Below are 23,354 nucleotides of genomic sequence, written 5' to 3'. Positions count from 1 at the left end.
AAAAATCAACAACCCCATAGTAACAGGCTCCCCATGACATGTATAAATGTTTGAACAAATTCAAACAATCGCCTTAAAAAGAAATAAAAAAACAGATGAATGAAATAAATAGGAAGTCAACACAGGATACAACGGAATTCAACAAAAAAATAGATATACAGAAGAAATAACAAATTGCAATGAAAAACTCAATTAAAAACCTAAGGCCAAATAACAGAATTGATCATATAGAGGACTAATATCCTACACAGGACACTGTTGTGAAATATTATTTTAAGATGTGTCACATTTGTTTATCCTGTGGAATATTTATAAAATGATGCAAAGCTGTGCTGCTTTGCCTGTCTAAAACACCTGATTCGTCTAAGAGCTGAATGAACTGTAACTGGCAGGAGAAAGGCTAGGTTGGGCTGGCTGGCAGAAAGAATAGGAGGAGAAATCTGGGAAGAGAGGATCAAGGAACAGGAAATGAAGGTGAGAAGACATCAGGGGTCAGCCACCCAGCTACACAGAAAGCCATACAGTAATAAGTAAAGAAAGACACATAGAATAGAGAAAGGTAAAAGCCCAGAGACAAAAAGTAGTCAGGATAATTTAAGAAAAGTTGGCAAGAAACATGTCAAGCTAAGGCCAGGCATTAGTAAGATTCCATGTATTTATTTGGGAGTTGGGTGGTGGGGCCCCCTGAGAGCAAATAGTAAAAAAAGAATAAATACAGGACATCTAACAGGACTTGAGAATAAGGTAAAGAGATGAGACTATTTCTTAAAGTCAATAACATTTTTTTAAATACAGCAACAGACCATACAAGATTTGTAGGATATTATGAAAAAGCGAAGTTTAAAAAGTGTGAACATAAGAGAATAAGTCTATGTTAAATCCATAGCAAGTATTTTAAGAAAAAAATTCATAGAAGAAAAATTTCTAGATATAAGTAAAGAGATGCCAATCCAGGTACAAGAGGCCTACAGAACACCAAACAGAACCAGAAAGAACACCCCTTCACCAAGGCAAACTATGCCATGCTTAAAACAAAAAATACACAGAACCAAGGCAAGTCCGTCAGATTAACAGCTGACTTTTCAAAGGAAACTAAAAATCCAGAAGAGCTGAAGCAATGTACTTCAAGTCCTGAAATTTCAAAGATGCCAAATCTGATTACTATTGCCAGAAGAACTACCTGTCACAAAGGAAGAAAGAAACTTCCCATGAAAAAAAGCAGGGTACAGTAATTGATAAGAAAGGACTAAGCCAGCTCTCTACAAAGAATAATGGAGGGAATGCATCAAACGTAAGAGTCTGATTAAATCTAAGAAGTGACACAGAAAGAATAACGGTAATAAGACAGTTGTTAAGCAAGTAAAGACTAAGAAAAACAACAAAATGAAAAGAATTAATACAAACCTTTCAATAACTGAATAGCAAGAGACTCAACTTCCCCATCAAAACACACAAACTTGAATTATTGGAGCAGTACACAGGATCCTTTGTCTTGCCTCCAAGCAAACTATCTTGCCACCAAAATTAGACAATATCTTTGAAAGAAAGATGGACAAAGGTGTTCAAACTAAATGAAACCAGAAAATAAGCAGGAGTCACTACTTGATATATGATAAAATAGACCAACACAAATTAGAAGTGATGAAAATAAGGAAAACAATCTATCAAGAGGACATTATTATTCTAAACAATCATACAAAACACAGGTGTACCTGGTGTTGGAGGTCCTTTTGTTTATGTGTTGCTTTCATTGGTTAATGAATAAAGAAACTGCCTTAGTCTTTTGATAGGGCAGAACTTAGGTAGGCAGGGAAAACAGAACTGAATGCTGGGAAGAAGAAAGCAGAGTCAGGGAGAAGTCATGGATCCTCTGCCTGAGACAGACGCCAGTTAGAATCTTTCCCAGTAAGCCACTGCCATGTGGCAATATACAGATGAATAGAAATGGGTTAAATTAAGATGGTGCACACCTTTAATTCCAGCACTTGAGAGGCAGAGGCAGAGGCAGGCAGATCTTAGTGAGTTTGAGGCCAGTCTGGTCTACAAGAGCTAGTTCCAGAACAGGCTCCAAAGCTACAGAGAAACCCTGTCTCGAAAAAAACAAAATAAATAAATAAACAAAGAATTAGCCAACAAAGCTGGGCAGTGGTGGCACACACCTTTAATCCCAGCACTTGGGAGGCAGAGGCAGGAGGATCTTGGTGAGTTCGAGGCCAGCCTGGTCTACAAGAGCTAGTTCCAGAACAGGCACCAAATGCTGTCTTGAAAATCCAAAAAGAAAGAAAGAAAGAAAGAAAGAAAAAAAGAAGTAGTCAATAAGAAACTAGAGCTAATGGGCCAAGCAGTGTTTTAATGAATACAATTTCTGTGTGGTTATTTCAGAGCTAAGCTAGCAGGGTGGCCAGGATGCACTAGTGGGCCCTCTTTTTACAATATGTACCCAATTTCATAAAACAAAGATTGATTTAAAAATCAAACATTAGCCACGCGGTGGTGGCACACACCTTTAATCCAAGCACTCGGGAGGCAGAGGCAGGAAGATCTCTGTGAGTTCAAGGCCAGCCTGGTCTACAAGAGCTAGTTCCAGGATAGGCTCCAAAGCTACAGAGAAACCTTGTCTCGAAAAACAAAAACAAAAAAAAAATCACACATTAAGTCCAAGACAGTTATCAAGACAGGTCTTCAAGCAAAAAATGAATAGAGAAAAAATGGAGCTAAATGATACTATATATCAAATAGAACTAACACATATATAGAACATTCAACTCAATACTGCAGACCAGACATCCTTCTCAGCAACCCATGAGGTTCTAATACTAGCCACATACTAGGACACAAAGCTATCTCAACATACAGGAAAATAAAAGTAATTCTATGCAGTCTATCTTACCAAGGATATAGAGCTAAAAATCAACAGTGTGTGTGGGACACACACACACACACACACACACACACACACAAAAGGTCCAGAGAATTCACAGCTCTAAATTCCCAGATCACAAAATCAGAGAAGTCTTCAGAAAAGTCTCAAATAAACAACTTAAAGGTGTGTATTCTCAAGGCCTTAAAAAACAAGAACAAACTAAACTCAAAACTAGGTGATAGAATAAACTAAGTAAGATCAGGGTAGAAATAAATAAATTAGAAATTATTGATAAACCCTTAGACAAATAAACCATGAGAGAAAAGACCCAAATTAACAAGATTAGGGGCAAATAGAGAGACACTATATCTGTTGCCAATGAAATCCAGTCTCATGGACATCCTTTAAAAACTTATAGTCCATCAAGTTGGAAAATCTAAAAGAAATTGATGAGTTTCTAAATGCACATGACCGACTAAGTTAATCAAGAAAAGATTTAGAAAAATATTAAACAGATCTACCACAAACTAGACTGAAGCAGCAATAAAAGACCTACTGACTAAAACAGTCCTGGGACCAGATGGATTCACCACAGAATTTTACCACACCTGTAAAGAACTAACACTAATGCTTCCTGAATTATTACATTTACTAGAAATAGAAGAAATGCTTTCAAATTCTCTTAACGAAGCCAGTATTAGACTAATAGCAAAACCAGATAAAGACACAACCAAAATTATAAGCAATCTCCCTGACAAATGCAGATGCAAAATTCCTTATCACTTACAAAGAAGATTCAAGAACATATCAAATAGGCATGGTGGAAACATGCCTTTAATCCTAGTACTCATGAATCAAAGGAAGGCGAATTTCCATGAATTCCACACAGTGAAACCCTGTCTCAAAAAATATGCAAAAAGATCATCAACCATGATGAAGTCATTTCATTCCACAAATGCAAGTATTGCTCAACAACTGTAATCAATAAACATAATCCACCACATAAATGGACCCATGAACAGAATCACATGATCATCTCAGTAGATGCAAAAGAGCCTCTTTGGCCTCCGCCAAAAATGATTCTAACACCCTTTCATAATAAAAGTACCAGAGAGACTACAAATGCAGGGAAAACATCTCAACATAACAATGGTGCATGCAAGTTCATAGTCAACAAACATCATGCTACATGAAGAAAAACTCAAAAGCATTCCATTAAAACCATCAACAAAACAAAGATGTCCACTCTCTCCACTACTTTTCAACATTATGCCCTAAATCTTACTAGAGCAATAATTCTGAACAAGTATATAGTATATATAAGGGGCACAAATGGACGAGAAGTCACAATATAGATAGGATTCTATACATAAAAGATCCCGAAGCAAACTCCTACAGTTGTTACTCACGTTCAGCAAAGTGGCATGATACAATATTAACAAACAAAATCAGTAGCCTTTCTATATATCAGTGACAAACATACTGTGAAAGAAACTGAGGAAACGATCCTGTTCACAGTAACCTAAAAAACAAAACAACAAACAGAAAAACCTGGAAAAAACTTAATCCAAAAAGTTAAAGACTTGTACAATAAAAATTTTGGAACAGTAAGTAGTGTGCAGTTCTCAACTTGTGGGTCGTAAACCCCTCCCCTGGGGCTGTGTGTCAGAATGACTCGTTTACAGGGTCACCTAAAACCATTGGAAAATAGAGAGTTGTAGTAGCAAAATTACAGTTATGAGGTAGTAACAAAAAAAAATTTTAGGCTGGGAGTCACCACAACATGATAAAGTGTATTCAAGGGTCACACATTAGGAAGGATGAGTACCACTGGCCTAGAAGATGGAAGGACTCCACACTCATGGATGGGCAAAAGTAATATAAAAATAGCTATTCTAACTAAAGCAATCTACATATTCAATGTAATTGCAAACAGTACTACCACCCCATTCTTGACAGAAATATAAAAAAAATCTTAAAGTTCATTTCATAAAAAGAGCATGATATTAGCACAAACACAGAAACACAGATCAATGGGAAACAACAGAGAACCTACCAGATATAAATCCATGCAACCACAACTACCTGATTAATTGTTACATAGAAGCCAAAGTGCACTTTGAATTAAGTCTTTTCAAAAAATGATATTTGTTAAACTGGACCTCTACATGTAAGAATGAAACTGTATCCATCTCTCACTGTATGCAAACCTCCAAATGGATTAAGGACCTCAAGAGAAAACCTGAACTCTGAAAATGCTACAAGAAAAAGTAGGGAATATACTACAAGATGTAGGCACAGATAAGGACTTCATAAATAAGACATAAGTAGCTCAGGAAATATGGCCAAAAACTGATTAAAGGGATTACATGAAGTTAAGTTCCTGGGACCTGGAGAAATGGCTCAGCAATTAAGAGCACTTGCTGCTCTTGAAGAGAACCTGGGTTTGGTTTCCAGCACCCACATGGAGTCTCACAATGACCCTTCACTCCAACCCCAGGAGAAACAACATACTCTTCTGGTCTCCACAGGCACCAAGAACACATGCTGTGCACATACACACACGTAAGTGAAACACAAAAATTAAATAAATATCCACACATAAAATTAAATAGTATTTTTAAAGTTTCTGTAAAGGAAACTGTCAACTGAGTTATAGCACAAATTCTAATTGTTCTGAATAAAAATACCAGAGTCAGATATTATGGGGTGAAAGCTGAGAGATCAGAGAAGCAGTGTGGCCAGTCACTAGAGTTCTTACCTCTACCAAAGCTCAGATCAAAGAGGCAATCTTATCCTCAGACTGCCTCTTCAGAACGCATCTTCTGACTACATCCTCATACTGTCTGTGTCCGACTGCTGCCTCAGACTACATTTGAGCTCCTGTCTCCTCCCACCTTAGGTTCCTCTTTCCAACCAGCCTTATCCCTTCATGTCTCCACCTCCCTAAAGCTGGGATTAAAGGTGTGGGACTCCCAAATACTGGGATTAAAGGTATGAGCCACCACCATTTGGCCTCTAGTGGCTTAGCTCTGCACTCTGATCTTCAGGCAAGTTTTGTTTGTTAAAACATAAAGTATCGCTCTTTCCTCTCGCGGCCATCGCTGGATCGCAGCCGCCAAAATGAAGTTCAATCCCTTTGTGACTTCTGACCGGAGCAAGAACTGCAAACGGCATTTCAATGCACCTTCTCACATTCGGAGGAAGATCATGTCTTCCCCACTTTCCAAAGAGCTGAGACAGAAGTACAATGTTCGCTCAATGCCCATTCGAAAGGATGACGAAGTTCAGGTTGTCCGGGGACACTACAAAGGCCAGCAGATTGGCAAAGTGGTCCAAGTGTACAGGAAGAAATACGTCATCTACATTGAACGGGTGCAGCGGGAAAAGGCTAATGGCACAACTGTCCACGTGGGCATCCACCCCAGCAAGGTGGTGATCACCAGACTAAAGCTGGACAAAGACCGAAAGAAGATCCTGGAAAGGAAAGCCAAGTCTCGACAAGTAGGAAAGGAGAAGGGCAAATACAAGGAAGAAACGATTGAGAAGATGCAGGAGTAGGGGCGTCTCATACAGTTTTCATTAAAGACTGCTTGAGTAAAAAAAAAAAAAAAAAAAAAAAAACCATAAAGTATCACTACACTGATTGAAGAGGCAACTTATAGAAGAGGAGAAAATATTTGCCACATATATCTAATGGAGGATTAATATGAAGATTAATCCTCCAGAACACACGCAAAAACTCAAAAAGACCTAAAACATCAAGGAAACAAACAACCCAATAAAAAAAATTAAGGTCCAATTCATGAGATGGAACCATGCCCGATACTGCTTACGTGGTCAAAAACCTGAGACTAGATAGGCCACGAACCTAGAAGAAAAGCAGATACTATTGTTCTGCTAAAGGAACATTTCAATAAAATGGCTCTTAGCAACATTTTGCTATACCCATAGATCAGTGCCTCCTCAGCCAGCATCAGAGAAGCTTTCTCCCGCAGTAGAAGGGAATTAATACAGAGACTCACAGCTGAACAATGTGCAGAGTGAGAACCTTGAAACATTCAGTCCTAAATGGGATGTCTTCATCAAGTCCCTCCCCTCAAGACTCAGGGAGCTATGTGGAAGAAGAGGCAGAACAAATGTAAGAACCAGAGGGGATGGATAACACAAGGAAACAGTAGCTTCCAGACACAACAGGTCTGGCACACATGAATTCATAGAGACTGTAGCAGTATGCACAGAGCCTGCACAGATCTAAGACAGACGGGGAAGTCGACACAAGCTCCCACCCCAAACTAATAATCTATCTTCAACTGGTATCTGCATTCAAAGGAGCACAATTGGGCATACAAACTACACTTCTGGGCAGGCACTATAGCCAACAGAAATGGCCAACACAAACAGAACTCAATTGTATTTTTGGGGACTTCATTTTTGCCTTCTAATGCTTTGTTAGTGTATTTTTTAAAATTCTAATTGGTCTTTTCGTTATATATTAAAATTTCAGATTTTGTGTTTGTGAGTATGTGTGTTTGTCATTATTTTTGTAGATTTTTAATTTTTTCCTTTTATTGTTATTTTATTTGCCTGTTTTTTAAAGAGAGAGTAAGACTGCATGGAGTTTGATGGCTGGGGATGTGGAAAGAATCAGAAAGGAGATGAAGAAGGGGAAACTGTGATGAGAATATATTGCATGAAAAAATTATTTTCAACTAAAAAAAATAGAATTCCACACACACACACAAAAAGAAAGGGGCTACGAAACTGAACAAACAATTCTCAAAACAAGAAGTATAAATGGAGTTAGAGCGATATCTCTGCAGCTAAGAGCACTTGCTGCTCTTCTAAAAAGGACTCAATTCCCCTCCCAGTACCCACACTGGGTGGCTAGGTCCAAGGTATCTGATACCTTCTCTGGCCTTCAAGGGCACACACGTGCACACACTAATACACAGACACACAAATACTATTTTTTAAATTTCAAAAACAAAAAGAAATATTAATGGGTAATAAATACTTTTAAATGTTCAATATTCTTATTCATCAGGCAAATTAAAGCTAGATTTCATCTTACCCCAGTGAGAATGGATCTTTTCAAAAACAAAACAAAACAAAACTCCAAATGACAGGGCTGGAGAGATGGCACTTGCTGCTCTCCTATATGACTCTATTTCAATCCCCAACACTCACACAGTGCCTCACAACCTAAGTCCAGCTCCAACTGATCTGACACAGGCTTCTGTGTGCAATGACACACACGATGCACAAACACATGCAGGCAAATACTCATAAAACAAGAATAACTAATTTTTAAAAAGAGAAAGAGAGCCAAAAAATAGTAATAAGCATAGATGGGTATTTCTTCACACAGCAGCAGCCAACTGGCGCCTAGCAACACCATGCAGCATGTGCCAAGCCGGAGTCAGCAGTAGATAGATGGCAGAGAAATGTTCGTCCAGGCACCATGACACCCACTCCAGGCTACAGAGACAATCAGAGACTAGCACCAGGCTATATATAAAGAAATTGCTGGAGCAGAGGAAGCTGTGGAGACAGAAATGTGGTGTTAGTGAAGTAAAGCTTCTCAAGTTGTCCAGGAAATAGTCACCAGAGAAGACAATGCCCTGTCTCCCAATCACCTCCACCATTGTCTGAACAAGTTCCAGGCGTCTCAGGGTACAGTATCCAGGGGGAGCAGCAGCAGCCTGGGAAATAACCTCTCAACACATTTAAACATAGGTGAGCTAGCACTCCATGCCCTTTCAGAACCTTAGCATGAAAAGAACATGCTTCAAAAAAATTATTTCAGATAGGAAAATTCAGGCAAAAGTGGAATTTTAGTAATAAACCCTTGCTTGAATTACTGCAAATAGCAGCCTCTCCACATCTCACACATCTGTAGAGATCTGATAAAAAAAAAAAAAAAGACAAGTTCATAGGATGAAACCCTCTCACCTAACTAGAAAGGAGTAAAGGCCAAGGTTACAGGACTGGCTACTTCATTTTATTACTCTCTTTTGTTGTTTGTTTGTTTTCTTTTGTTTTGTTTTTCAAGACAGAGTTTGTCTGTAGCAGCCCTGGTCGTCCAGGAACAAGCTTTGTAGACCAGGCTGGCTTCGAACTCACAAAGATCAGCCTCACTGTGCCTCCTGAGTGCTGGGATTAAAGGCATGTGCCACCGCACCTGGCTTCATTTTTATGTTTTAGTCATGTACTTTTGTACTTTGTTAGGTTGAGTTTTAATTTATATCATGTGTGAAAAGGTATTTATTACTGTTTCTTTCTCTTCAACTATTCTGTAACACTTTCTTTACTGCTTCTCTTATGTACAACTCATACATTTTACTCTAATTATTTATACCTTTATTTATATCACTTCCCATTCCCTTTTTATTACTAAAATGTTGATACAGAGACTCAAAAATAAACAAAGAAACAAAAAAAAATGAGACAATGACACACAATAACTTCTCCACAAGTTCCTAACACCTAAATACTAGAAATCCCAGAAAGTAAGCTAGCTGGAACGTGAAAAAAAATAATTTCAAATCCTTACTTTATAAAAAAAAAAAAAAAAAAGATCACCGAGGGGCTGGAGAGATGGTTCAATGGTTAAGAGCAGTTGACGTTCTTGCAGAAAACCCAGATTTGATTTCCCAGAGGGGTGATTCACAACCATCTGTAACTCAAGTCCAGGGAACCTGATGTCAATGCCCTCTTCTGACTTCTGCAGGCACCAGACATATACACGGTATATGTATGTATGTGTAGACAAATACTCTCATACATCAAATAAGTCTAAAAAAGATCACTGAGAGACCAACGAGATTGCTCAGCCCAAAAAAGCATATTCTGTCAAACCTGACCCAAGTTTGATCCCTGGAATACATGGTAGAAGGAAGGAAAGGACTCCCAAAAGTTGTCTTCTGCTTACCATAAGTGCACCGTGTGTGTATACACACACACACACACACACACACACAAGGGGATAATCAACTGAGCACACAGAGGACTCAAATAAAGCAAGTGAATGAAATAAAGAAATCAATTTAGGAAACACTCTTCCCAACAAGCCTTTCTCCTACTTTTGTATCTTTTTGTGGGCATTTGCCTTGAGTCTTAGAGGAGATTTTGAACACAAGGCTTTTTGAACAAAGTTGAATATTTAAGAATTAGATGCATTTTTCATTATGAGATGATCATGTGCTACTGGGGGCTAAATGTCACAGTTTGAATCTGAAGTGTCCCCCATTCCCCACAGCTCATATTTTGAATACTTAATTCCCAGTTAATTATGCTATTTAGGAGGTTTTGAAAACTCTGGGAGGTGGGACCTCGCTGGAGAAGTCTGTCAATAGGGGCATGTCCTTTCACATGGATTATCCCTGGCCATTACTTGGTTTACTTCTCTGCTTCCTGAGCCTCCAACATATAAACAGCTACCCTCTGCAACATACCTCCACTGCCATGGGACCAAACATGAACAGAACTCTCTGAAACCATAAATTAAGAGAAATATTTCCTTCCTTGAATAACAGAATAACAAAAAGTAACCAATACACTTGATAGCAGAATACTCACTATATGTATACAATCACTTAAATTTTGTGTAACGTTCTTTAGCAATCATGCGAAACTAATTCGTAAGGGTGATGTGGGAGGGTCTTCTGTTTTGTGTTGATTTCATTGGTTAATAAAGAAACTGCCTTGGCCATTTGATAGGCCAGCCCATAGGTGGGAGGAGTAGACAGAACAGAATGCTGGGAGGAAGACGGAAGTGAGACAATCGCCATGACTCTCCTCTCTGGGTCAGAGATGCGATGGAGCCAGCTGCCAGGTCAGACATGCTGAATCTTTCCCAGTAAGCCACCCCCTCGTGGTGCTACACAGATTATTAGAAATGGGTTAATCAAGATGTGAGAATTAGCCAATAAGAGGTTAGAGCTAACGGGCCAGGCAGTGTTTAAATGAATACAGTTTTCATGTTGTTATTTTGGGTGTAAAGGTAGCCATGCGGGAGCTGGGTGGGATGAAAAGCAGGCCTGCTCACCCTATCACTATATAAGGGCTGTCTATTAATCAGTCTTAAAAGTTCCTGAAGAAAATTTGTAGCTTTTCTCCAATTACCTCAATACCACTCATTAAAGAGTTAATGATATACCCAACTTCCAAGTACAGGTCTATTTTTAAAATCTAGTCTGATCCTTTTCTTTTAATATGTTAATGCCATGTCCAATGTTATATAGCCTGACTGTCAGGATAAATATAACTGGGAGCAACAAGGGAATGAAGAAAAAGACAGGCAGACAGAGATACACAGGCAGAAAGCTGGTAGGCTGGGCTCTAGCTGGAGAAGTCTCAGCACTCCCACTCAGCATGGATTTGAACAGAGAGGCAGGATACTGCATACGGCAGAACAAGAGATAAAAGTTATTACATACAGATAAACAAGAAAGCAGAGTTTAGCCAGTCTGTAGTCTTTAGGTCATAAAGATTCAAGGGGAGAAAACCATGGAAGACATTTTCTACACACACTGTCAACATCCACAAGTGGACCAGAGGAAAGAGGAAGGCTGTGCCATTCCTCCATGGGTCTGAGGCTACAGGTCATTAACGTGGCCAGCTCTCATTAACACCACACATTCGCCCAGGACTTCACTCTGTCAGGGTTTTCTCCAATCCCTCCATGTTAATATGGAGAGTTTCCTGTTATATTTCCTAAGAATAATCCCCCAAATCCTAGACTACATATTCTTTCAGGTCTAAGTCATGGTATAATAACTGTTCCCTGACTTGGTACATAATTTTATCCTATGTTTTTCTGACTCTTGGTCTCTCATTTAACCTGAAAGCTCCCTGAGAGAAGCAAAGTATCTCATACCATTTTATTTCTAAGGGCATAATTCCAGACACAAACACTGCTGATTAAATAAAAATAATCACTGACTACACAACAACTGTTTGAATAGTTGCTTTCTAATATCAACTCTTTAAATTTGTCATTCTCCAATCTACTTGGCAGCCTGAAACAGTCACTCCCCACTCATACTTTTATCTCACACAAAGTAAATACTGATGACAATTAGTCTACTGAATAACAAGATTCCTAAATCAAGGTATGGGGTATGCAAAGCAAAATATTGAATATTGCTAAGACAGGCTAAACCTGTGACTGGCTCATGCTTACAACAAGAGAACAATGAATAAAGACAAACAGCCCAAGGCAAATGAGAATTTAAATAGAAAATTCACTAAGTCTTTGAAGTAAAATGACCAATTAGAACTAGTTCCTTATAAAAATGATACTTTATCCCAGAAGTCAGATTGCACATAATAGCAAACAAAGACAACAGAAGCATGGTCAGAAAGTCACGGTTACAACTGCAGAAATCTGGAGGAAATCTTTTCCTATGTTCGCAACAAAACAAAATATTAGATATGCCTATGTGTAAACACACACACTTTATTTGCAACCATAAGCATCCAGTAAATACCACAGCTCTCTAGCTACCTTCAAGCTTTCATATAAATTTGCGTTATATATTTGAGGCCTTTTATGCATTTCATAACCTTGATCATTTGTATTCATACACTGAAAATGTTTAGAACTAGAAAATATTTTACTGATACCTAGAAGTAATATAAACCACTAAACTGAATTCCAAATTTACACTCTACTTAGATCTACTGAGCTCTTTGACTTTATTCTCACTTAGGGAAACAAAAGGCCAATAGGAAGTTCCATCAATATCATCTACAAAACCCAAGTAAATAATAAATCACCATTTATTTTATTTTTGAGATATTCCAATTCTGTTTCCACAGTAGGCAGTCAAGCTAAAGATGATGTACTTGCTTTTTCCTGCCAGTTGCCATTACAAAGATGTTTTATTATGAATATGGGTTATTTAAATCTAACAATATAATTTCAATGTCACTACTGAAAACGTATAGATACTAAAATAACTGTACATACTTAATAATAATTTCATATATATTATAATTCCATGCCTTGACCATGACAAGGACATACCCAAACCTCAAAGTTTTAAAAGTCATACCCAACATTTACACATGACATCTCAAAATTCTTTTGCTCTTCTAAGAACTTGCATGTATTCATACTTAACTTTTGGGTTGACCAAAATATTTCAAGAACTTCATGTAAAAAACAATTGGTAGGTGTTAAGTTTTTTTTTTTCTATTAAGCTTCTGAGAAAAACTGCTTTAAACAATCAAGATAATTCTAAATCTACAAAAGGGAGTTATTTTTTTTTAACATGGGATCTCACTATGTAGTCCAAGCTAGTTTCAAACTCGTAATCCTCCTGCCCCAGCATCCTGAGAGTTCAGAGTACTAATCCCCAACATTTTATGTATTAATGATATGAGAGAAAATTATTTTAGAAACTAGAGGGGAAATAAAAATGACAAGTTAAGCTAGAAAAAGCAAAACAGTAGGGAAAGAACACCTAAAATTAATCTTTATATTCAACGGGGCTCTTTAAGAAAAGGGATTTTAAAAAATAAATTTGTTTCATTAAAACTGTTTTGTATGAACAAATCTGTTAAGTACACACATGAAATCTGAGGAAATTTATATGATTATCCAGACTTGAAAAGTGTCCAACAGAAAGTAGAGTTAATTGAATAAGGCTGAACCCTACTAGTTTTAGTTTTCTATCTATCCTGTATCTAACCGAATGCTCTTTTTACTATGAAAATAGAGCTGAGAGGTTCCTACCTGATTAGAGTAAGTGGATATTACATCACTGTTCTAAAATCATAAACTCTCTGGACTTGGAAAATAGGATAGTCATTAAGCACTCTAGGCGTGAGTAGACAGAGCAATAAACTTTCAATTATAAGGCTCAGGTTTCTGATGTGATGCATACCTAATTATGAGTCACACTGACATATGTTAGGGTCATGGAAGGCAAACCTTTTCACCCCAAGCATGTGATTCTTTATGTGATAAATATTGCTCTTGGGTAAAATAGTCCACAAGAAAAGAGCCTCAAATCTTAAACCCATGAAAAATATTTTCCTTTTAAAAAATGAATTTACGGAGAATCACACACACAAAAATATCAATTTCAGTAACTCCAGGAAAAGAAATACCTAGTTGTGTACTAAATATTTTATAGTAACAATAATGTAGAAACTGATTGCTGTCTATCTTGTGAAAACCATGTTAGAAGGATAAGATAAGGAAAAACACAGATTACTACATACTACTAAAAGAAGTCAATAGATCAAGGTTTAAAAATGATACATGAACACATAAAAGTAGGTAGATATATGGGTACTCTTATTCTATATAACTTCTCTGTAAACAGTACTTTTCTATTGTTTGCCAGAGAGAAAGTACTTTGTGTGCAAACATATACACGTGTATGTATATCTGTGTCTGTGTGTGTGTCTAGAAACAGAAAAAAAATACTACTTATAAAAAGGCTGTAACTTCTTTTGCCGGAGATCTGCAGTGAGATGAGAGGAGGGGTATAACAGAGGAGCACTGGTTTTCACTATAAGCCTTTAACCATGTAAACACCTTTTTTAAAAATACTGAAAAGCAACCAAAAAACCTTTCTGCTTTATGAACCTTATCCATTTTATTTACTCCTAGGGGCAAATACTAGTAATTCTGTCTGATAGTTATGTAGCTGAAGTACACACTTATGAAGCCATAGTATCCCTTTTACAGAACCTAAGAATTCTAATCAACAACTAATCTATAAAGAATATACCTTAGGCAGGGCGGTGGTGGCGCACACCTCTAATCCCAGAACTTGGGAGGCAGAGGCAGGTGGATCTCTGGGAGTTCGAGGCCAGCCTGGTCTACAAGAGCTAGTTCCAGGACAGGCACCAAATCTACAGAGAAACCCTGTTTCGAAAAACTAAAAAAAAAAAAAAAAAAAGAATATACCTTAAATAGACATAAATACCCCCATTCCTTTGTATATTTTGTTATTTAAATATATATGTATACTTATATATACGTATAAAAATCTCAGTAAAATATTCTTTAAAATACTCCAGAATTTTCTAAAAGAAAACTATATAGTATATTAAGTATTCTAAATAGCCTATCTTTCATTTCAATATTTCCAATGCTGAAAAATTAATAATCAAAAATTCTTATATTATTTTTGGAAAAGACTTTTAAAAAAGATTAGTCTCTAAATGCTACACATGTAACATGTACAAGATGAACAATTCCTTTCCAATCAAACACAGCTATTTGCAAACAACCTAATCACAGACCGCCCATCTCTTTTCACGAGAAAAACAATGTTCTAGTGGCAAACAGCCTAGCAATATAGCTCAAAAATGGTCTTGTAAGAGGTTAAACCAATCTGTCAGTAAAACAGAGCCTCAAACAAGTGATCATATGTAAATGGCTCACTTACAACATGCTGTGCCAATTCCAATTAAAGAATATGCAGGTAAGTATGTCACCTACCACTGCCCACATACATTTTATAATTAAGAAAAATGTAAAGGAAAGATCAGCACATTTACAACATGAGTAGTCTAAACTTTTCAGTGGTACAAACCAGGATTACATCTTTATCTCTTCATTGACTCTATCTATGAAAAACAGAAACCTGAGAGTTTTAATGGTGTTATGCTCTTCTCTCCAGACTCCAGGCCTGTTGTGTCTCCTCTCAGGCCATCTGTTCTGTGCTGGTACTTAAAGGTTGGTGCTTAACCACCAATGCTTCAGTATGTTGCTAAATTTGTGTACATTTTTGTGATCACGCCCCTGTAACTTAAAAATACCTGTATACAATTTGTTTTTATTTTTGTGATAATTTTACATTTTGTAAATATGGACATTTGTATTTAATTATGAAACATTTGAAATAACTGATTCATATATCTAAATTAAAACACACATAAACCAAAATTTTGCTTTATGAAAACAACTAGATAAATATCATCACCATTAAGAATTATTTAAATACTAAATAGCTCATCCTTGAGTATGATCAGGAAGAAAAGTTACTTTTTAAAAAAAAAGACCTTTGGTTTAATTTCCCCTCTAACCTTCTCATAAACTCACTCACTGTGCATGGCAACAATATAACCAAACATTAACAACGTGTGTGTGTGTGTGTGTGTGTGTGTGTGTGTTTACAGTAACTCTTGGAAAGATACATAATATAACTATCACAGAGATTACAGGCGTATTTTCAGATATATCAAGTTATTTCTTCAAAAGATAAAAAAAAAAAATCTTGGTTTCTCTCATTGGCCCAGAAAGATCTATCAAGTGCAGCCTCACAGTCCCTCATTTAACACACAGAAGCAGTGATTTTGAAAACTTCACAGAGATACAGCAATCATAGAAGTCCAATGCCATACAGGTCTTACCTTTGGGTGTTGCATAACTGTATAAAATACCAGGAAAGCTATGCTATCTTTCTTTCTTTCCTGATTTCAGGAAATCAACTATGTGCATCTGTATTCAGTGTGTTTATACACTGTTTTGCTTAAAGTATAAAAAGAAAAAATTTATTTTCACACAAACATACAACCAGAAGAATGATGTAGTCATATATTATAGCCTTTTCAAATTGTATTGATATTACTATTTGATGCTCTCAAAATCCAGTAAGAGGTACTGCTGCTATCTTAACACTTATTTGCAATGTGGATTATGAAATTTATCTTTTCTTAATTTGAAATTAAAACCTATTGGTCCACTACCATGCACTGGGAGGGAGGTAGAGAAAGAATGAGGGAAGGGAAAGAAAGAAAGGAGAAAGGGAAGGGAAGAGTAGTGAGGAAAGGAGAAAGAGGAGGGAAGGGTGTAAGAAAGGAGGGAAAGAAAAAAATCCACTGGTCTACCTACAATACAATACAATACAAGGACGTATGTGGTTTTCTTAGCTAATAGACAGGTAATTTTAAATATACTGCTTTATAGCTGGGCATAGTGATGCAGAGCTATAAACCCAGAGCTGGGAAAGACTGAGGCAGAAAAATCAGGAATTTAAGAAAACCTTGTATATAAGTTTGTGGCAAGTCTAGGCTATGTTGAGAGACTGTGTCAAAACAAAATGTGATTCACTGAATTATGCATACATTTCAACTGTTGAGATATTTTATTAGAACTATAAAATTCATATACTTGTTCTTGAAGAGGACTCAGTTCAGTTCCCAGCACCCACATGGTACCTCACAAAAATCTGTAACTCCGGTTTCAGGAAATTCACTTTCTTCTGTTCTTGGGCACCAGACACACGTAACACATACACACAGGCAGGCAAAATACTCATACATGTAAAATAAAAAAGTAAACACGCTAAGTCTTTAAATATTGAGATGTCAATCGTTTCTGTAACTCAGACATCATTTTAGCAACAAATACAATTAGTTGTTTTCCTTTAAAAAAAAAGTTGTTTAAGTTATTTAAGAGTATGTGTCTGTCCCAAATAATCATCATCAGTTGTTCTTTCAAGCAAAAATAAGTGTCCAAAAACCCTGGGCTTGTTTGGCTTGCAATTCAAAATTTCATCTAAGTATTTCTAGTGATAACAATACTTTGTTTAAGCAACACAAGTATTTTTGGCATAGTTTCCATTAAAAAGACATATTAAATAGCAAATAGGGGTTCAGTGCTTAGGAGCACTGGCTGCTCTAGCAGAGGACTGGAAACACCCTCCTGGCTCCTCACACTGCTTGCAACCCTAGTTCCAGGGAATCAGACACCCTCTTCTGACTTTTGCAGCAACAGGCAAGAGACACTTGTAGGCAAACCACATTAAAATAAAAACAAATATTTTAAAATATGTATATTAACTAGACAAGCTTGACCAGGCACAGTGGCTTACACCTGTAATCTCAGCACATTAAGAGACTAAAAGGATTAAGGCTAGCCTGGGCTACACACTGAGTTCAAGTCCAGCCTAGGCTGTAAAACAAGAACCCGCCTCAAACAAAATAAAAGACAAGCTGTACTCTAGGCAGTAACTTTTACTACTTCATCATTTTTATGTGAAAACAAATTTTTAACTACAAGCACCGTGTGAAGAATCTATTAACTACCAGTACAAGGTAGTAGAAGTTTTGATCATATCAAGGTGGCAACAATTTACCCACTATTTACTTATTTATTTACAGATCAGGTCTCTTTACTTAGCTCAAGTGCCCCAAACACATATACCTACCCAACCTTTATTTCATAATCAGTACTTTTGTAACACTTGGATGGCAACTGCATCTCTGCCTTCCCTCTTCCCACAATTCTCTTAGTCTGGTGCAAATGGCATTTTAATAGTATAAAAATAATTCTCATCTCACAGACAACCTCCAGAGCCTCTAGAGTGTTTGAGAACCACAGTATTGGGCAAATCAACTCATGTATCAGCACAAGGCAATAAGGTTATGGCAACCATCTGTGAAGCTTTAACCCACCGCCCTTGAACCCTAAGACAAAGTCAGAGAGGCTTGCCTTCATTAGTAACCTGGGCCATATTTGCTCAAGATCTAGTCTTTGGGCAACAAATTTAAAAGTGGGCTTTTTCAACCTACCAGTAAAACAGACTTCAAATGGATTAATACTAAGCATTTCATTATATGCCACCAAGTTAAGACAAGATAAAAAGATATTTATTTAAGTCCTGGTAAAGACAGGCAAAAAACAATAAATACAATAAAAATAGTAAAGCATAAAGCAAAAAGGTCCAGACAAACACGAGCAAGACTGCAAAAGTTACGATCTACTGAAACTCGGGTTAGAAGAAAGGTACAGAAACAAACTTGCAGCAGAGTCTACAAGAGAAACAACCTGTTTAGTACACTTCTGCTCTAGTAAAATGAGACACTAGTTTATGAGTGGTAGAAGATTTAGAATATGTCCAAATGAACTGAGGACAACCAATACTGTTGCACATAGTATTTAAAAGAAAAAACGTAGGCTGGAAAATGCCCCAAGAGTTTAAAGAGCAGGTCACAACTTATTGTCAGTAACTACAGTTCCAAATAATCCAAGTCACACTTCTGGCCTCTGAGGGAATTCACACAAGGCATAGACACAAACCCAAGCACTTTTTTAAAGAAAAAACAAAAAAAAAATGTGCTGACTATGGTAGCACCTGACAGTAAGCAAATACTGAAGACAGGCAGGAAGATCATGAGTTGGAGGCCAGCCTGGATTATATCTTTTAAAAAGCCTAGAAGAGAGGGCAGGATTGGGTTTTTCCAGACAGGATTTGTAGCCCATGTAGGCTTCAAAGTTACTATGTAACCTAGGCTAATTGCAACCTAGAGATCTTGCCTCAGCATCCCAAGCATTGATATTACAGGCATATACCACCGTGCCCAGCTTTTTAGAAGTTTTAATATTAAGTACCGAAACAAATTTCTCCATTGCAGAAAAACAACAATACAACCCTCTGGTTAACTATGCAAGTAAGTGGTGTAGGGCAATTTTGTATTCTATCAATTATGTTTTAAATAAACGCTGATTGGCCAGTAGCCAGGAAGGAAGTATAGGCAGGACAACCAGACCGGAAGTAGAGGAGGGACAATGAGAACAGGAGTATTCTGGGAAGAAGGAAGCACTCTCTGCAGTCCTGTCCAGACACCGAAGAAACAGAATGTGACCTGCCCCGCTGAAAAAGGTACCGAGCCATGTGTCTAACATAGATAGGAATAATGGGTTAATATAAGTTATAAGAGTTAATAAGAAGCCTAAGCTAATGGGCCAATTAGTTTATAGAACTCTGTGTGATTTTCTTTGGAACTTGATTGCAGGAACCTGGTGGGACAGAAACCCCAACAAGCAGGCCCTCATGTTACAAGTAAGATCAGAATTTTCTTCCAGAATACAACTCAAATACAATTATGGGCTGGGTGTGGTAGTGTACACTTTAATCCTAGCACTCAAGAGGCAGAAGCAGGCAGATTTCTTACCAGCTCCAGACCAGCCAGAGCTCCACAGAGATACCTTCTCTGAAAACAACCAAGCAACTATACATCTTACAGTTGATAGAATAATTATAAAGCAGAGTGATTGTATGATTCTTTCAATAGTAAAATTTGCTGAAATTAGTACTGCCCTAACTCTGAAAAGGTGCTTAACACTTCTTAGCACAAACACAACTTTGAACCTTCACAATTATTTAGAAGTATGGCACAAAGATCACTAGTAGCTAACTAAAATATGAATTGGGTTTGGCAGATGGCTCATCAGATAACAGTGTTTGCTGACCAACAATACAAGCCTGATGATCTGAGTTCAAGACTCAGCACCCATGTGAAAAGTACTCCAACATCCTAAAGAGTAACTGGAGTAACAAAACCTGAAAATTCTAATTCACTAAATGAATTCGAGTGAAATATGCACTTTTATCAGTAAGGAAAATTTAAACAAATGTGCAAATATACAGTGATTGGGAATGGTCTCCTCCAAAGATCTGAATGCTTGGTCATTAGAAAGTGGTGCTTCCCCAGACACTGAGACAATGGGGATGTTCTACTGGGAACTCACCAAGGCCAAATGGCCTGGGTCTGGAAAAGCCTGGGATAAAACCGGACTCTCTGAACATAGCGGACAATGAGGACTACTGAGAACTCAAGAACAATGGCAATGGGTTTTTGATCCTACTGCACGTACTGGCTTTGTGGGAGCCTAGGAAGTTTGGATGCTCAACTTACTAAACCTGGATGGAGGTGGGGGTTCCTTGGACTTCCCACAGGACAGGGAACCCTGATTGCTTTTCGGGTTGAGGGGGTGGGACTTAATTGAGGGAGTGATGGAGGAAGGTCATTGGTTAAATAAAAAGAAACTACTTGGCCCTCATTGGTTAGAAGATAGGTGGGAGGAGTAAACAGAACAGAACGCTGGGAGGAAGAGGAAGTGAGCTCAGATTCCACAGCTCTCCTCTTGGGAGCAGATGCCTCAAAAGAGACGCCATGCCCCGCTCCCGGGCAGACACACGCGATGAAGCTCCGACCCAGGATGGATATAGGCTAGAATCTTCCTGGTAAGCGCACTTAGGGGCGCTACACAGATGATTAGAAATGGGATAAATTAATATGTGAGAATTAGCCTAGAAGAGGCTAGATAGAAATGGGCCAAGCAGTGATTAAATGAATACAGCTTGTGTGTTGTTATTTTGGGCATAAGCTAGCCAGGAAGCCGGGGCGCTGGGGACGCAGCCCCGCTGCCCCTATTTACTACAAATGGCGCCCAACGTGATGGACTAAACCCACTTAAAAAACCTGAGAAGGCTTAAAAATAAGGGAGAAAGAGTTTAACACAGATTTTTGCTGTTTGTTGGTGGCGTGCTGTAGAGAGATTTCCTGATTCGGCAACAGCAGCAGAAAAAACGCTGTGTCATTTTAAAGCGCAGCTTCTTGGGGCTGTGCTGCCAGCGTGAACTCTGGCTTTAAAGCATTTGTGGCACTCTGCTTGCTAGAGGCAAGCAAGCGCTCTCATCTAAGAGAAGCTTCCTGACTCAGCTTTAGCTGCAAAACCCTGCAGCTCATTAAGAGGTCCTGCCATGAAACACTTAAATGGTGTTGACGAAAAGCTGAACGCATGCTTTTCGGTTTTCAGCCACAGCAGGAAAAAAGCTGCGTCGTTTAAAAATGCCGGCTTTCTGGGCTGTCCTGCCAGGGCAAACTCTGACTCTTTTACACAGGCGGTTCGTGAGGTTTGCAAGCACAGGCTGCTGAAGATCGCTTGCTGGCAGGGACCTTGAAATGCCATAGAGTTGTGGCAGTAAACATGGCTACAGTCAGTACCTCAGCCACGAGGTTGGAAAGCTAAGGAATGGACTGGATCTAGCTGGCAAAGCCACGGCTTTAGTCCTACTGATATTGCTTGGTAAATTAAAGACTCATGTGGTCAGAAAAAGAGAGATATACAGTAAAGAGAGATTCAAAGACAAAGAAAATTTTTAAATGGTTTACAGTGTGTTAAAAATATATGCAGACTAAAAGTTGAAGTTCTTAAAGTAAAAAACAAAAAAAAAAGGAAGAGAGTTGTTGTGTGTGGTAGTACACACCTTTAATCCCAACACTTGGAAGGCAGAGGGAGATTGACCTCTGTGACTTCCAAGGTGTGGTAGCACACGCCTTTAATCCCAGTGCCTAGAAGGCAGAGACAAACAGATCTCTGTGAGTTCAAGGTGTAGTAGTGTACACCTTTAATCCCATTGCCTGGGAGGCAGAGACAGGCGGATCTCTGCGAGTTCAAGGACAGCCTGGTCTACAGAGTTACTTCAGGTCAAAGATACAGAGAACCTGTCTCAAAAACCAAAAGGTTAAAAGTAAAAATAAACGAAATAGAGGTTAAAATAAAGCACACAAAGATGGAAAATACACAGAGAATTTTGATACTGTATGATATTATGCTCTCTTTGAATTATCTGAATGCTGAGGAAAGAGCAACAGCTGCTGAAAGATATTTATTTATAAATGCTGCTGAACTAATCCAACATAGATATTTTGATGCCGTGACTTTGAAATTTGGATCTAAGGACATGATGCTTTGGAAAGGAGTTTCTTATTTTGTTTTCACAGAGGATGAGACCCTGTTCATTTCTTCTATTCCAATTTGGTATGATTGACCACGCCCTCCTGAAGGGTTGTTGTGAACATCTTCAGAAAATTGCTTCTCTCAACTGCCAACTGAGATGAAACTAGCACACAGGTTGTACCATGAAAGACCTAATTAACAACGCCCCCATTCAGCAGGAAGCAGTTTGGAGAGAAATAACTGCACCCATATTCCCAAAAAATGTTTATCAATGTTCTTTTACATTTAAAGGGGGATATGATATAGGTACGAATAATTTGCATTAGTATAGATTTTGCTTTATTGATAAGAGATTTAAGGTCAATTTTGTTATATATATATAAGTGTTTCTGATACTGATTAAAGTATTGTGATTGTGTAGTTTATTAAAATGTAATGTATAATTAGGAAATATACGTTGTTGATGGATAATCATAAATAATAGTCAAGTTTGTAGTCATGTTAGTTAATATTTTCTAGATGTGCATAGATATATTTTAGATAGGCATTCTTCATATTCTTCAAAGATTATAGAATATGGCATTTTAAATGTTTTAATAACTTAGGACTTTTCATGACAATGAGACACTCTGCTCCTGGCAGCACCAATCTACTTCAAGAGGAAGATGGGCATCGAAGAGGCGCCTTATGGAGTTTGATAGTCATTTGGGCAAGAAACTGCTCTTGCCTGGACTATTGCATAAACTGGACACAGAGAACCCGCAGAGAGAAGACTACTGAACTTGCCTAAGGTGAGATGATCTTTCGGGGTTCCTGATTCATGAAAGAGTCTGTGAGACATTCTGCAGGACACAACAGATAGTGACTGAACTGACTTTAAATTTTCCTGCTTTATGGAAATGTCTGCTGGATACCATGGGCCTGAAGGCTGAAGATGGATGCCCCAACGGTACAAAAGAACTTTGGGTGACTGTCCAGGCAGCGAGATGTCTT

General features: G+C 37.9%; 2 protein-coding genes across 9 annotated transcripts in view; one reads left to right on the top strand and one right to left on the bottom strand.

Annotated features, from left to right (window-relative positions):
* Positions 1-23,354, bottom strand: part of Ccdc88a (coiled-coil domain containing 88A) — a 167,459-nt gene that overhangs the window by 133,709 nt on the left and 10,396 nt on the right. The window lies entirely within an intron of this gene.
* On the top strand, positions 5,974-6,487 carry LOC121459855 (60S ribosomal protein L26-like). The gene has a single exon (XM_041669930.1). The coding sequence runs from the start codon at positions 5,987-5,989 to the stop codon at positions 6,422-6,424; it is 438 nt and encodes a 145-aa protein (XP_041525864.1). The 5' UTR covers positions 5,974-5,986; the 3' UTR covers positions 6,425-6,487.

Source organism: Microtus oregoni, unplaced genomic scaffold (genome assembly GCF_018167655.1).
Source record: "Microtus oregoni isolate MIOR12 unplaced genomic scaffold, Mior012 000019F_ref0000042, whole genome shotgun sequence".
Taxonomy (NCBI): Eukaryota; Metazoa; Chordata; class Mammalia; order Rodentia; family Cricetidae; genus Microtus; species Microtus oregoni.
This window is presented reverse-complemented; position numbering and strand designations above follow the sequence as displayed.

Excerpts from the sequence above, each read along its gene's own strand:
- LOC121459855 (XM_041669930.1), top strand. The coding sequence starts at position 5,987 with ATGAAGTTCAATCCCTTTGTGACTTCTGACCGGAGCAAGAACTGCAAA.